The sequence below is a fragment of the Salvelinus sp. IW2-2015 genome, linkage group LG9 (genome assembly GCF_002910315.2).
Source record: "Salvelinus sp. IW2-2015 linkage group LG9, ASM291031v2, whole genome shotgun sequence".
NCBI lineage: Eukaryota > Metazoa > Chordata > Actinopteri > Salmoniformes > Salmonidae > Salvelinus > Salvelinus sp. IW2-2015.
The window spans coordinates 14,025,208-14,041,784 of record NC_036849.1 but is presented as its reverse complement, the minus strand read 5'-3'; the positions used below and the strand labels follow the sequence as shown (position 1 = coordinate 14,041,784).

The 16,577-nt window shown below is 43.9% G+C and overlaps 1 protein-coding gene across 1 annotated transcript in view; it reads left to right on the top strand.

Moving 5' to 3' along the window:
* The first annotated feature begins 8,219 nt into the window (after positions 1-8,219).
* LOC111968612 (glutamyl aminopeptidase-like) overlaps positions 8,220-16,577 on the top strand; it is a 17,739-nt gene continuing 9,381 nt past the window's right edge. The window contains exons 1-5 of the mRNA XM_023994310.2: positions 8,220-9,252; positions 11,942-12,083; positions 12,373-12,507; positions 12,938-13,058; positions 13,166-13,320. Of these exons, the coding sequence (XP_023850078.1) occupies positions 8,612-9,252; positions 11,942-12,083; positions 12,373-12,507; positions 12,938-13,058; positions 13,166-13,320 (1,194 nt within the window). The 5' untranslated portion in view covers positions 8,220-8,611. The remainder of the gene's footprint in view (positions 9,253-11,941; positions 12,084-12,372; positions 12,508-12,937; positions 13,059-13,165; positions 13,321-16,577) is intronic.

Below are 16,577 nucleotides of genomic sequence, written 5' to 3'. Positions count from 1 at the left end.
ACTGTAGAGACTGGAGTGATAGATGTGCAGAAAATGAATGTGCAAGTAGAGATACTGGGGTGCAAAGGAGCAAAAATAAATAAATAACAGTATGGGGATGAGGTAGTTGGATGGGCTATTTACAGATGGGCTATGTACAGGTGCAGTGATCTGTGAGCTACTCTGACAGCTGATGCTTAAAGTTAGTTAGGGAGATATGAGTCTCCAGCTTCAGTGATTTTTGCAATTCGTTCCAGTCATTGGCAGCAGAGAACTGTAATGAAAGGCGGCCAAAGGAGGAATTGGCTTTGGGGGTGACCAGTGAAATATACCTGCTGGAGCGCGTGCTACGGGTGGGTGCTGCTATGGTGACCAGTGAGCTGAGATAAGGCGGGGCTTTACATAGCAAAGACTTATAGATGACCTGGAGCCAGTGGGGTTGGCGACGAATATGAAGTGAGTGCCAGCCAACGAGAGCATACAGGTCGCAGTGGTGGGTAGTATATGGGGCTTTGGTGACAAAACGGATGGCATTGTGATAGACTGCATCCAATTTGCTGAGTAGAGTGTTGGAGGCTGTTTTGTAAATGACATCGCCAAAGTCAAGGATCGGTAGGATAGTCAGTTTTACGAGGGTATGTTTGGCAGCATGAGTGAAGGATGCTTCGTTGCGAAATAGGAAGCCGATTCTAGATTTCATTTTGGATTGGAGATGCTTAATGTGAGTCTGTAAGGAGAGTTTACAGTCTAACCAGACACCTAGGTATTTGTAGTTGTCCACATATTCTAAGTCAGAACCGTCCAGAGCAGTGATGTTGGACGGGCGGGCAGGTGCTGGCAGCGATCGGTTGAAGACTAATCATTTAGTTTTACTTGCATTTAAGAGCAGTTGGACGCCACGGAAGGAGAGTTGTATGGCATTGAAGCTCGTCTAGAGGTTAGTTAACACAGTGTCCAAAGAAGGGCCAGAAGTATACAGAATGGTGTCGTCTGCGTAGAGGTGGATCAGAGAATCATCAGCAGCAATAGCAACATCATTGATGTATACAGAGAAAAGAGTCGGCCCGAGAATTGAACCCTGTGGCACCCCCATAGAGACTGCCAGAGGTCCGGACAACAGGCCCTCCGATTTGACACACTGAACTCTGTCTGAGAAGTAGTTGGTGAACCAGGCGAGGCAGCCATTTGAGAAACCAAGGCTGTTGAGTCTGCCGATAAGAATGTGGTTATTGACAGAGTCGAAAGCCTTGGCCAGGTCTATGAATACAGCTGCACAGTATTGTCTCTTATTGATGGAGGTTATGATATTGTTTAGGACCTTGAGCGTGGCTGAGGTGCACCCATGACCAGCTCGGAATCCAGATTGCATAGCAGAGAAGGTACGGTGGGATTCGAAATGGTCGGTGATCTGTTTGTTAACTTGGCTTTCGAAGACCTTAGAAAGGCAGGGTAGGATAGATATAGGTCTGTAGCAGTTTGGGTCTAGAGTGTCTCCCCCTTTGAAGAGGGGGATGACCACGGCAGCTTTCCAATCTTTGGGTCTCTCAGACGATACAAAAGAGAGGTTGAACAGGCTAGTAATAGGTGTTGCAACAATTTCGACTGACAATTTTAGAAAGAGAGGGTCCAGATTGTCTAGTCCTGCTGATTTGTAAGGGTCCAGATTTTGCAGCTCTTTCAGAACATCAGCTATCTGGATTTAGGTGAAGGCGAAATGGGGAGGGGGCTTGGGCAAGTTGCTGTGGGGGGTACAGGGTTGTTGACTGGGGTAGGGGTGGCCAGGTGGAAAGCATGGCCAGCCATAGAAAAATGCTTATTGTAGGATGGCCGGGGTGTTAAGCATGTCCCAGTTCAGGTCACCTAACAGCGTGAGCTCTGAAGTTAGATGGGGGGCAATCAATTCACATATGGTGTCCAGGGCACAGCTGGGGGCAGAAGGTGGTCTATAGCAAGTGGCAACCGTGAGAAACTTGTTTCTGGAAAGGTGGATTTTTAGAAGTAGAAGCTGAAATTGTTTGGGTACAGACCTGGATAGTAAGACAGAACTCTGCAGGCTATCTCTGCAGTAGATTGCAACTCTGCCCCCTTTGGCAGTTCCATCTTGTCGGAAAATGTTATAGTTACGGATGGAAATTTCAGGGTTTTTGGTGGCCTTCCTAAGCCAGGATTCAGACACGACTAAGACATACGGGTTGGCAGAGTGTGCTAAAGCAGTGAATAAAACAAACTTAGGGAGGAGGCTTCTAATGTTAACATGAATGAAACCAAGGCTTTTATGGTTACAGAAGTCAACAAATGAGAGCGCCTGGGGAATGGGAGTGGAGCTAGGCACTGCAGGGCCTGGATTAACCTCTACATCACCAGAGGAGCAGAGGAGGAGTAGGATAAGGGTACGGCTAAAGGCTATAAGAACTGGTCGTCTAGTGCATTTGGAACAGAGAGTAAAAGGAGCAGGTTTCTGGGCGCGGTAGAATAGATTCAATGCATAATGTACAGACAAAGGTATGGTAGGATGTGAGTACAGTGGAGGTAAACCTAGGCATTGAGTGACGATGAGAGAGGTATTGTCTCTAGAGACATCAATTAAACCAGGTGAGGTCACCGCATGTGGGAGGTGGGACAAGAGGGTTAGCTGAGGCATATTGAGCAGGGCTGGAGGCTCTACAGTAAAATAAGACAATAATAACTAACCAAAACAGCAATTGACAAGGCATATTGACATTAGGGAGAGGCATGCGTAGCCGAGTGATCATAGGGTCCAGTGAGTAGCTGTGCGGGCTGGAGACACGGCGATTCAGAGAGCTAGCGGGCCGGGGCTAGCAGGCTAGCAGAAAGGCCTTAGAGGGACGTCGCAACGGAAGAAGTCTGTTGTAGTCCCCTCGTGCAGTTACGTCGGCAGACCAGTCATGATGGATCAGCAGGGGTCCGTGTAGTAAAAGGGTCCAGGCCAATTGGCAAAATAGGTATAGTAGCCCAAAAAATAGGCTGATGGACCTCTTCAGCTAATAGTCCATTATGCTTTAGGCAGCTAGCGGGCCGTGGCTAGCAGGCTAGCAGATGGGCATTCAGGGGACGTCGCGATGGAGGAGCCTGTTGAAAAAAAACCTTGGGCGGATTACGCCAGTAGTCCAGTTGTGATGGATCGGCGGGGCTCCATATTGGCAATAAAAGGCGTCCAGGCCAATTGGCAAAATAGGTATTGTAGCCCAAGGAGTGGCTGATGGACCTCTTCAGCTAGCCGGGAAATGGGCCTAGCATAGGCTAGCTCCAGGCTAATTGGTGCTTGCTTCGGGACAGAGATGTTAGCCAGGAGAAGCCAATCGGATAGCAGCTAGCTAGCTGAATGATCCAGGTGAAGAGGTTCAGAGCTTGCGGTAGGAATCTGGGGATATGGAGAAAAAGAAGTCTGATAAGCTCTGGGTTGAATCACGCTGTGCAGACTGGCAGGGGTTGTCCGGGCTGAAGGTTAGCTGATGACCGCTAGCAGTGGCTAGTTAACTACTAGCTAGTTAGCTAGCTAGCTGCTGTTGGGGGTTCCGGTTCTAAAGTAAAGAAAATAGCAGATCCATACCACATTGGGTGAGGCGGGTTGCAGGAAAGTATGTTGAAGTTTGGGGTTAAGAAAAATATTTAAAAATATATGCGAAGAAAATATTTATAAAAATATATATACACAGGACACGACAAGACGAAGACAAAAGACTCCTGACTGCTACACCATCTTGGAATAGGATTGATTAAGATACCACAGTGTCTATGAACATCATTGATTGTCATATTTAATTGTAAAAATTGTACTTTGATATGATGAGCAATGCATTCTTTGAATACTGTCTCATACTTGTGTTATGATGTTATAGACATACACTGAAGAGTCAAAGGTGTACACTTTACAAGTAAAGTAAGTTGAAGTAACAAGGAAACCATGCTACCTACATTTAATCAAGGTTAGTCTACTATTCTACACCTGCATTGATTGCTGTTCGGGGTTTTAGGCTGGGTTTCTGTACAGCACTTTGTGACATCAGCTGATGTAAGAAAGGCTTTATAAATACATTTGATTGATTGATATTCTGAGGAGAGCATGTGTGTACCAAATGTTCTAATAATCTGACAGTTTGGAAGCTCTTCACCTTCATGTATTTATTCATGAATACTGTCACGTCCTGACCATAGTTCTTATGTGTTTTGCTTGTTTTAGTGTTGGTCAGGACGTGAGCTGGGTGGGCATTCTATGTTGTGTGTCTAGTTTGTCTGTTTCTGTGTTCGGCCTAATATGGTTCTCAATCAGAGGCAGCTGTCAATCGTTGTCCCTGATTGAGAATCATATATAGGTGGCTTGTTTTGTGTTGGGGATTTGTGGGTGGTTGTTTTCTGTGTCAGTGTTTGTGCCACACGGGACTGTGACGGTTAGTTTGTTTGTTATTTTGTATAGTGTCTTGTTTTCAAGACACTTCCCCCTCCTCGTCCGAGGAGGAGGAAGAGCTAGATTGCCGTTACAAATACAGTGGTGTTGATGTGCATGGAGAAGTGGCTATACTTTTGCACAAACTTTCGCAAACAGCCCGCCCGGCGAAGGCGCCCCGTGTGAAAAATTAGATGAGAAACAGTGTACTATGAATGACCTAAAATCATGGCAATGCGAAATACTTCCACCATGCAGTGGTGATTTTAGTATGTAAATCTTGGTGGGGCAAACAAATATATATATATTTTTTATGCATGCCAGCAAAGCCACAACACAACACTAAACAATACATTCATTGCACTATAACGGTGACAAATGGTGCCCACAAACTGTTAGGGCCTATATAAATCAAATCAAATCACATTTTATTGGTCACATACACATATTTAGCAGATGTTATTGCGGGTGTACCGAAATGCTTGTGTTCCTAAGCACCAACAGTGCAGTAATATCTTACAATTCATAACAATATATACAAATCTAAAAGAAAATTTATGGAATTAAGAAATATATAAATATTAGGACGAGCAATGTCGGAGTGGCATTGACTAATGACAGTGGAATAAGATGAGTATGACTACTAGATGAAATCTAGTAAAGCAGTTGTAAACATTAATGTGACTAGTGTTCTTATTAAGGTGGCCAGTGATTCATGTCTATGTATATGGGGCAGCATAGGGCTAGGTCTTTTTCTGACTTTCCGCTGACTGACGTGCCAAGTAAACTGCCTGTTACTCAGGCCCAGAAGTCAGGATATACATAATTGGTACATTGGATAGAAAACACTTTGAAGTTTGTGGATGATGTAAAAAATGTACAGTGGGGAGACAAGTATTTGATACACTGACGATTTTGCAGGTTTTCCTACTTACAAAGCATGTAGAGGTCTGTAATTTTTATTCATAGGTACACTTCAATGTGAGAGAAGGAATCTAAAACAAAACATCAGAAAATCACATTGTATGATTTTTAAGTAATTTTGGCATTTTATTGCATGACATAAGTATTGATACAGAAAGCAACTTAATATTTGGTACAGAAACCTTAGTTGTAATTAAAGAGATCATCGTTTCGTAGTTTCTTGACCAGGTTTGCACACACTGCAGCAGGGATTTTGGCCACCCTCATACAGACCTTCTCCAGATCTTCAGGTTTCGGGGCTGTCGCTGGGCAATACGGACTTTCGGCTCTCCAAAGATTTTCTATTGGGTTCAGGTCTGAGACTGGCTAGGCCTCCAGGACCTTGAGATGCTTCTTACGGAGCCATCTCTTAGTTGCCCTGGCTGTGTGTTTCGGGTCGTTGTCATGCTGGAAGACCCAGCCACGACCCATCTTCATGCTCTTACTGAGGGAAGGAGGTTGTTGGTCAAGATCTCGCGATACATGGCCCCATATCATCTCTCCTCAATACGGTGCGATTGTCCTGTCCCCTTTGCAGAAAAGCATCCCAAAGAGATGTTTCCACTCCATGCTTCACGGTTGGGATGGTGTTCTTGGGGTTGTACTCATCTTCTTCTTCCTCCAAACACGGCGAGTGGAGTTTAGACCAAAAAGCTCTATTTTTGTCTCATAAGACCACATGACCTTCTCCCATTCCTCCTCTGGATCATCCAGATGGTCATTGGCAAACTTCAGACGGCCTGGACATGCGCTGGCTTGAGCAGGGACCTGCGTGCGCTGCAGGATTTAATCCATGACGGCGTAGTGTGTTACTAATGGTTTTCTTTGAGACTGTGGTCCCAGCTCTCTTCAGGTCATTGAAGGTCCTGCCGTGTAGTCTGGGCTGATCCCTTACATTCTCCATGATTCATTGATGCCCACGAGGTGAGATCTTGCATGGAGCCCAGACCGAGGGTGATTGACCGTCATCTTGAACTTCTTCCATTTTCTAATAATTGTGCCAACAGTTGTTGCCTTCTCACCAAGCTGCTGTCGTATTGTCATGTACATCCCAGCCTTGTACAGGTCTACAATTTATCCTGATGTCCTTACAACAGCTCTGGTCTTGGATTGGGAGAGGTTGGAGTCTGTTTGATTGAGTGTGTGGACAGGTTTTATACAGGTAACGAGTTCAAGGTGCAGTTAATACAGGTAATGAGTGGAGACAGGAGGGCTTCTTAAAGAAAACTAACAGGTCTGTGAGAGCCGGAATTCTACTGGTTGGTAGGTGATCAAATACTATGTCATGCATAATAATGCAATTAATTACTTAAAATCATACAATGTGATTTTCTGGATTTTTGTTTAGATTCCGTCTCTCACCGTTTGAATGTTACTATGATAAAAATGACAGACCTCTACATGCTTTGTAAGTAGGAAAACCTGCAAAATCGGCAGTGTATCAAATACTTGTTCTCCCCACTGTATGAGACTATAACACAATAGATGTGGTAGGAGAAAAACCAACCGGAAACGTTTTACTCCAAATGGTGTTGAGTTGAGTTTTGTTCTTAAATGGAAGTTGTAGTTCCGTCGGGTCTCTCTTCCCTCGCAAAAAAATAAGCATTTAGAAGAAGTTGTAAGGAACCCCCGGGACTTCACTCCACTTTAGAGTGCGGATGATTTGATAATTTATACAGTCCGTCCGGAAAGTATACAGACCGCTAGACATTTTCCACATTTTGTTACGTTGCAACCTTATTCTAAAATTCATTAAATCGTTTTCCACCCTCATCAATCTACACACAATACCCCATGATGACAAAGCCAAAACAGATTTTTAGAAATTTTTGCAAATGTATTAAAAATAAATATGGAAATATCACATTTACATACACTGCAGATATTCAGACACTTCACTCAGTACTTTGTGTTGAAGCACCTTTTGCAGCAATTACAGCCTCGAGTCTCCTTGGGTATGACGCTACAAGCTTGGCACAAGTGTACTTGGGGAGTTTCTCCCATTCTTCTCTGTAGATCCTCTCAAGCTCGTCAGGTTATTTCGGGAGCGTCGCTGCACAGCTATTTTCAGGTCTCAGGTTCTTGGTCACCTCCAGGACCAAGGCCCTTCTCCGATTGCTCAGTTTGGCCGGGCGGCCAGCTCTAGGAAGAGTCTTGGTTGTTCCAAACTTCCTCCATTTAAGAATCTGTGTTCTTGGAGAACTTCAATGCTGCAGACATTTTCTGCCATCCTTCCCAGATCTGTGCCTCGACACAATCCTGTCTCAGAGCTCTACGGACAATTCCTTCAACCTCATGGTTGGTTTTTGCTCTGACATGCACTGTCAACTGTGGGACCTTATATAGACAGGTGTGTGCCTTTCCAAATCATGTCCAATTAATTGAATTGACCACAGGTGGACTCCAGTCAAGTTGTAGAAACATATGAAGGATGACCAATGGAAACAGGATACACGTGAGCTCAATTTCGAGTCTCATAGCAAAGGGTCTGAATACTTACGTAAATAAGGCATTGTAGTTTTTTTGTTTTAATAAATTTGCAAAAATATCTAAAACCTGTTTTCACTTTGTCATTATGGGGTATTGTGTGTAGAATGCTGAGGATTTTTAAAATGTTTATGTATTTTAGAATAAGGCTGTAACGTAACAAAATGTGGAAAAAGTAAATTGGTCTGAATACTTCCCGAAGGCAATGTACATAATTGATATGGCGTAGGCCTTTACCTCCACTACACTACTTTGATATGTATGAGTGTGGATTAAGAAGTGAGTATACGTATACGCAATGCCCACTGAAAAAAACTGCCCTGCGTTAGTGTATAAGATTTGCCTCCAGTGCATGGTATTCCCTCTCTCTATTGTAGACTCCCCCTCAGCAACCCTACTCCTCCTTCTCCAACTCCTCTCCACCGCTCCAGCTAACCTCTCTCCACCTCCCACAGGCAGCCTTGCACTCGATGGCAGGCAGACTGAGCTTGGATCAACTCAGACCAATAGTTTTTCATCTTTGATATGCTGGAACTCTGAATGATATGCTGTTAGTTTCAGATTAGCTCAGCCTAGGGTTCTCTTTTATCAGGTTTTACAGGAACTGATCTGTGGTCAGTTTTAAAGCAGCTTGGCGTTGTGCTATCTCTCAGCTGCAACCCCTTGGAAATCTGATCAGGAAATAGTGTTTTCTTCCCTCAAGTTATTCCTCCAGTAGGGGATTCAGAAGATATCTGAGGCCACAGCATTTGGTCTTGCGCCACCAAGGCGGGCACCATGGTTGAAAGCCTGGACTTTGAGAAGGAGGAGAAGAGTTATTGGATCCGAGGAAAGCACGCGGCCCTCATCTGTGCTGTTGTGGTGGTGTCAGCTGTAGCTGTGGGGCTGGGGGTGGGCCTCACACAGCCCGACAGTACCCCGGCTGACCCGGCCCCCACCGAGGGACCCCCCAAGCCCACCTCCACTCCCCCACCAGCTGACAGGGGGCCCTGCAAGCCCTCCAACAACACTGACGGGGACTGGAAGAATTTCCGGCTGCCGGACTACGTGAAGCCGGTGCACTATGACCTCCACCTGGAGCCTGACCTGACCACTGACCTCTACATGGGGAATGTGTCCGTGCACCTGGAGGTGAGACGACCCACGAGGCACCTGTGGCTCCACATCCGGGAGACGTTCGTCAGGGCAGTCCCCAGGCTTGTCCTGAAAACCCCACAGGCTCAGAGGGATGTGACTGTGGCCATCAAGGGTTGCTTTGAGTTCAAACTGCAGGAGTATGTCGTAGTGGAGGCGGTGGAGGAGCTTGCGGCCACCAAGCCCAATGAGGTGTACATTCTCACCCTGGACTTCCAGGGCTGGCTCAACGGATCTCTGGTGGGCTTCTACAGAGTCACCTACACAGAAAATGGGGCCACCAAGTAAGTCCTTCGAGGCATGCATTTGTGGTTATAGATTGGGTGTATTTCAGTATGTTTTTGTGTGTCTCCATGCATGTATGCATTTTGGTACACCAGAAGTACCTTCATTTCCAATGGAACGCTGCATTTGCCTTGCAGCATTATGTTGCAGAGGCAGTTGCAGTGCGTTCTGTGTTCTGTTGTGGTGAATACGTTGGATATATCCAACGATGCATCAAATTGTATTCGTATACTTGACAGAAATAGTATCAAAAGGTGAACTTTTAACTTTTATTACACACATATCCAGTTAAAATGTTTAACTGCAGAATTTATTACGCAGCATTGAAGCAATGACGCTGTCCGTCTGATCGAGGCGTTAGGGAAAGACAATATTTATGAAGACATAAATTAATGATTGCTGAGAATGGTTACAATGCAACTAAATCCCTCACATGCTCAGTGTTATGAGAGCTGCATATGCTACTTTGGACCCATTTGAATAGATCTATAACCATGACTCCAATATGCAATGTGGGATAGGGAAGAAAATCTGCAGAACTTTAGACCCTCAGCCAAATTCCTTCAAGGACAATTTCCTTTTGGGAACAAGTTTACGAGACGTAATCTGAGTGTTGACAGCTGAGTTTAGCTGAGTGTGAGTGTGTGCATCTGTGCTTGTCTGTGTGTGTATGCGTCCATGCATGCGTGCGTGTGTGTGCACATGAGGCCCAGCAGCACACCATCTGTTTGTACTTTATGTCACACTAAAGAGACAGGGGTGTAATGGGATGAAACCACTGAGGGAAAAATAAACATAATTTTTTTTCACAGTAGTTATTTTCCCAGGGAGTGCATTGATTCTTATCACTAATAGGACCATGGTTGAACCTCCGTTAGGTAAGAGTATATTTACCCGTCACAGTACGTTATCGGTTAAGTTGCTGTTATTCAAAGTTAAAATGATAGTGTTGATAATGTACAGTCGTGGCCAAAAGTTTTGAGAATGACACAAATATTAATTTCCACAAAGTTTGCTGCTTCAGTGTCTTTAGATATTTTTGTCAGATGTTACTATGGAATACTGAAGTATAATTACAAGCATTTCATAAGTGGCAAAGGCTTTTATTGACAATTACATTAAGTTGACCCTTCTTTTTCAAGACCTCTGCAATCCGCCCTAACATGCTGTCAATTAACTTCTGGGCCACATCCTGACTGATGGCAGCCCATTCTTGCATAATCAATGCTTGGAGTTTGTCAGAATTTGTGGGTTTTTGTTTGTCCAACCGCCTCTTAAGGATTGACCACAATAAGGTCTGGGGAGTTTCCTGGCCATGGACCCCAAATATCGATGTTTTGTTCCCCGAGCCACTTAGTTATCACTTTTGCCTTATTGCAAGGTGCTACATCATGCTGGAAAAGGCATTGTTCATCACCAAACTGTTCCTAGATGGTTGGGAGAAGTTGCTCTCGGAGGATGTGTTGGTACCATTCTTTATTCATGGCTATGTTCTTAGGCAAAATTGTGAGTGAGCCCACTCCCTTGGCTGAGAAGCAACCCCACACATGAATGGTCTCAAGATGCTTTACTGTTGGCATGACACCGGACTCACCTTGTCTTCTCCGGACAAGCTTTTTTCCGGATGCCCCAAACAATCGGAAAGGGGATTCATCAGAGAAAATGACTTTACCTCAGTCCTCAGCAGTCCAATCCCTGTACTTTTTGCAGAATATCAGTCTGTCCCTGATGTTTTTCCTGGAGAGAAGTGGCTTCTTTGCTGCCCTTTTTGACACCAGGCCATCCTCCAAAAGTCTTCGCATCACTGTGCGTGCAGATGCACTCACACCTGCCTGCTGCCATTCCTGAGCAAGCTCTGTACTGGTGGTGCCCCGATCCCGCAGCTGAATCAACGTTAGGAGACGGTCCTGGCGCTTGCTGGACTTTCTTGGGCGCCCTGAAGCCTTCTTCACAACAATTGAACCGCTCTCCTTGAAGTTCTTGATGATCTGATAAATGGTTGATTTAGGTGCAATCTTACTGGCAGCAATATCCTTGCCTGTGAAGCCCTTTTTGTGCAAAGTAATGATGACGGCACGTGTTTCCTTGCAGGTAATCATGGTTGACAGAGGAAGAACAATGATTCCAAGCACCACCCTCCTTTTGAAGCTTCCAGTCTGTTATTCGAACTCAATCAGCATGACAGAGTGATCTCCAGCCTTGTCCTCGTCAACACTCACACCTGTGTTAACGAGAGAATCACTGACATGATGTCAGCTTGTGGCAGGGCTGAAATGCAGTGGAAAGGTTTTTGGGGGATTCAGTTCATTTGCATGGCAAAGAGGGACTTTGCAATTAATTGCAATTCATCTGATCACTCTTCATAACATTCTGGAGTATATGCAAATTGCCATCATACAAACTGAGGCAGCAGACTTTGTGAAAATTAATATTTGTGTCATTCTCAAAACTTTTGGCCACGACTGTAGTGTAGTTTCTAGTGTGTCAATAAGTATGACTTGAAAGGTGGACAGGTGTAGTGAGCTACTTGCAGCATTGGCCATGAAGTGTCAATTTTCTCTTTGCTCAAGCACATTTAGCAGCCACAATCCAGTAAACTCTGCATACTTAAACATTTTTTGTACACAACAGTCTAATAAAAAGTAATATAAAGGGGTGACTTGTTGCCATGTTTCTTTTTCTTCCAAGAAAAATTGCTGCCACCGACCATGAGCCGACAGACGCCCGCAAATCTTTCCCCTGTTTTGATGAGCCAAACCAAAAGGCCACCTACAAGATTTCCATCACCCATGACAAGGACTATGAAGCCCTCTCCAATATGCCAGTGGAGGTACAGTCTATGCAAGAAAAACAAATAGTAACAAATTTCTCCTTATAAAACATACCAAATAAATGCATATAATGTATCACAATCTATCACAAAAAATGTGCGCATAGTGTTATCCGTTAGTTTACTTGAAGCTGCAATGGGAGTCACTAAGAGGGAGAAGAGATTCAGTGCCATTAATGCGAAAGCAGGAGCCATCAATCTTTTGCTCTGGGTCCTTGGTGCTGAGAACACAACCATAAGAGAGGCTGACTCGCATCTGTATTAAACCACAGACCTTCTTCCTCTCCAGGGCGCCCCAGAGCTGCTTCCTGACAATAAGATCAAAACGTCCTTCCAGAGATCCGTTCCAATGAGTACCTATTTGGTATGTTTTGCTGTGCACCAGTTTACGTTTGTGGAAAGGAAATCGTCTAGAGGAATTCCTGTAAGTACTTGTAATTTTTCTCAGCAGTCATTTTCACTGGTCCCTCTACTACCTTCAACTAAGAAAATATTTACTGTTGAACTGTTGAAAGTCATATTTTATAGTCTACAGAGTATATTGAGAGTAAATATTGTAACACTTTACCTAAAGCCTGTCCAGTTCAAAGTTTTAAATGGTATAAAAGCTTAGTAAAAGGTTTATTTAATTTTGGTCTCCAATCTGTGTCACAGCTGTTGGACTTTTGTTTTGAGATTTCAGCAGTTAGTTACACTTTACAATGTTTTGGAGAAAATCTAAAAAAGTATAAATATTGTGTTGATTAAATGTAAATGCACGCATGTATGCACACAGGCATGCTTGCACATACTGTAGTGTATACACACTCCCATAACCTACCTCAACAACTCTGCTTTTAATCCTTTTCTTCCAGTTGCGAATCTATGCACAGCCTGCACAAATTGCGACAGCAGAGTATGCTGCTAACACAACCAAGATCATTTTTGACTACTTTGAGGAATATTTCGACATGACATACTCCATCCCAAAGCTAGGTAATTTGAGATCTCCTCTGTTTGTGAACTGTTATAACTACTGGATACAATTAATTCATAATGCCTTATACACACATGCTTGCAATTTCTTTGTTTTGTTTTTCCAGATAAGATTGCCATCCCTGACTTTGGCACAGGTGCCATGGAGAACTGGGGTCTGATCACCTACAGGGAGGCCAACCTCCTCTATGATGAGAACCAGTCGTCATCGTACAACAAACAACGTGTGGCTAGCGTCATCGCTCATGAGCTGGTCCACCAGGTGAGAAACACCTGTCTCCAACATTCCCACAACAGAAACACAACCACGAGAAATTGTTCAAGAGTTATTCATTAGTCATGTTATAGTGGAAAACTAATCAAAAACATCTTATAGTGGAAAGTTAAAAAACATATTTCATAGTCATAGTCATAGAGGGACCCAAGCTCAATCACCCCAAAATGATATTACGGTATTCAGTGACGATTTTAGCATGTACATTTTGGTGGGGCAAACATTGTTTTTAATGCATGCCAGCAAAGCCACTACACAACAAAACACTAAACAACACATTAATTGCACTATAACGGTGACAACAAAACAAAAAACGACCCTCACAATATCAACTGGAATTACATGGGTCTATTACTGAACTTTTTGTATGAAAACAAATATTTGAATGGGAAGAGAATGCCACTGGCAAACATGGTTACAGATCCAACAACATTATTTAGTATCCTCTCCTCATGAAGAAAAGCACATGAGCTAATTTATGCAGCAGCATACAAGCCATTTTTGGACTCACCGTTGTTGTGCTGTGCTCACTTGGACAGGGAGGTGGCGCAGTGGTCCTTCTTGTGGTCACATCTTGTTGTCAAAGGGGCTTTCAACACAACTGGGAAGTCTGGAAAAGAAACAAGGTTGAATCATGACATCAGTGATCTTCAGGTCGGTGCTCTAGAAGAGGCCATAGTTCTCGGTTTGGAATTCCAAGTTGGATGACTGTTCAAAACGTATTTTCCAGGTCGGAGCTCGTCACTGAAGTCTGAGAATTCCCAGTTTCGAGTTTCTAGTTGTTTTGAACGCAGCAGAAGTCATGCTGGATTGACAGCATGGCCAATGTATTCAACCTTTTCTGGCCCATGGTGTTGCAAGTGAATGTTTATCTTTTTACCCCTTTTTCATGGTATCCAATTGGTAGTTACAGTCTTGTCTCATCGCTGCAACTCCTGTACGGACCTGGGAGAGGTGAAGGTTAAGAGCCGTGCATCCTTCGAAACACAACCAAGCCGCACTGCTTCTTGACACAATGCCCACTTAACCCGGAAGCCAGCCGCACCAATATGTCAGAGGAAACACCGTTAACCTGGCAACCGTGTCAGCGTGCACTGCACCCGGCCCGCTACAGGAGTCGCTAGTGCGCGACAAGGACATCCCTGCCAGCCAAACCCTCCCCTGGGTTTGGGGAGGGTCATGGCCAGCTGTGACAGAGCCTGGACTCAAACCCAGAATCTCTAGTGGCACAGCTAGCGATGCAGTGCGATGCAGTGCCTTAGACCACTGCGCCACTCGGGAGGCCCCAATGTTTATATTTTTAAGCTTGGAAAAGAGACACTTTCAGACAGATGTTTTAAATCCTTAAACCCAGACTTGGACCACACACCCTCTCCACCGAATAGCAGGCTGTCGAAGCAAAATAGTTATTGCTTTGCAACGCTTGCAGTTAGCCACTGATTCCTTCCAACCCACTCATTGTTGAATTTGCGATTTCCGACTTGTTGTGTAATGTTTATGTCCGATGGACGATGAGCACTGATACCTTTTATCTATAATTTATCTTTATATGACAAGGATTGAAGAGGAATTGCCAGTAGATTGTTGACGTGATGATGACTGCTTGTCTAGCTTGCTAGCTAAGATTTAGAAAGTAACATGATCAGTCCAATCAAAGCTACGGTAGATATAACATGATTTGGCATACATTTTATCTGTGGCTGATGACCTTGAGCCTTCTTGGATGGGTACTTCTAATGTAAATCTATGGCAGCACCCAAGGGAGCTTGAACTGCCTAGCTCTCCCTGTAGATTCTGTGGTGACATAGTGTCCCCATGAGTGACAGAACACTGAGCCAATCATGGCACAACTAAAGAAGATTACCAACACCTACGCTCTGTATATTCCGCTGGCTGCCTCTCAACCACAGAAAGCACTGAGCTAGACTGAAATACCTGCATTTTGGAGCTGCCTTACTCAAGATAGAGACCATGTTTTTAATATATATATTTTTTTTACAGTTTTCAAACTGATATGTGACATGAATTAATGCCAAACTAACATGCAAAACAGGCAATTATTTTTATAACTGTACATACAGTTGAAGTCAGAAGTTTACATACACTTAGGTTGGAGTCATTAAAACTCGTTTTTCAACCACTCCACAAATTTCTTGTTAACAAACTATAGTTTTGGCAAGTCGGTTAGGACAATTGTTTACAGACAGATTATTTCACTTATAATTCACTGTATCACAATTCCAGTAGGTCAGAAGTTTACATACACTAAGTTGACTGTGCCTTTAAACAGCTTAGAAAATTCCAGAAAATTATGTAATGGCTTTAGAAGCTTCTGATAGGCTAATTGACATCATTTGAGTCAATTGGAGGTGTACCTGTGGATGTATTTCAAGGCTACCTTCAAACTCAGTGCCTCTTTGCTTGACATCATGGGAAAATCAAAAGAAATCAGCCAAGACCTCAGAAAAAAATTGGAGACCTCCACAAGTCTGGTTCATCCTTGGAAGACTTTCCAAATGCTGAAGGTACCACGTTCATCTGTACAAACAATAGTACGCAAGTATAAACACCATGGACCACGTAGCTGTCATACCGTCAGGAAGGAGATGCGTCTGTCTCCTAGAGATGACGTACTTTGTTGCGAAAAGTGCAAATCAATCCCAGAACAACAGCAAAGGACCTTGTGAAGATGCTGAAGGAAACAGGTACAAAAGTATCTATATTCACTGTAAAACGAGTCCTATCTCGACATAACCTGAAAGGCCGCTCAGCAAGAAAGAAGCCATGCTCCAAAACCGCCTAAAAAAAGCCAGGCTACGGTTTGCAACTGCACATGGGGACAAAGATTGTACTTTTTGGAGAAATGTCCTCTGGTCTGATGAAACAAAAATAGAACTGTTTGGCCATAATGACCCTCGTTATGTTTGGAGGGAAAGGGGGAGGCTTGCAAGCTGAAGAACACAATCCCAACCGTGAAGCACTGGGGTGGCAGCATCATGTTGTGGGAGTGCTTTTTGCAGGAGGGTCTGGTGCACTTCACAAAATAGATGGCATCATGAGAAAGAAAAATTATGTGATATATTGAAGCAACATCTCAAGACATCAGTCAGGAAGTTAAAGCTTGGTCACAAATCGGTCTTCCAAATGGACAATGATCCTGTAACAACGTGTGTGATAGTGGCAGGGAAGTCAGGCACAGGGAATCAAACTTGGTATAAATGGAGTCGTTTAATAAATCAACAAAA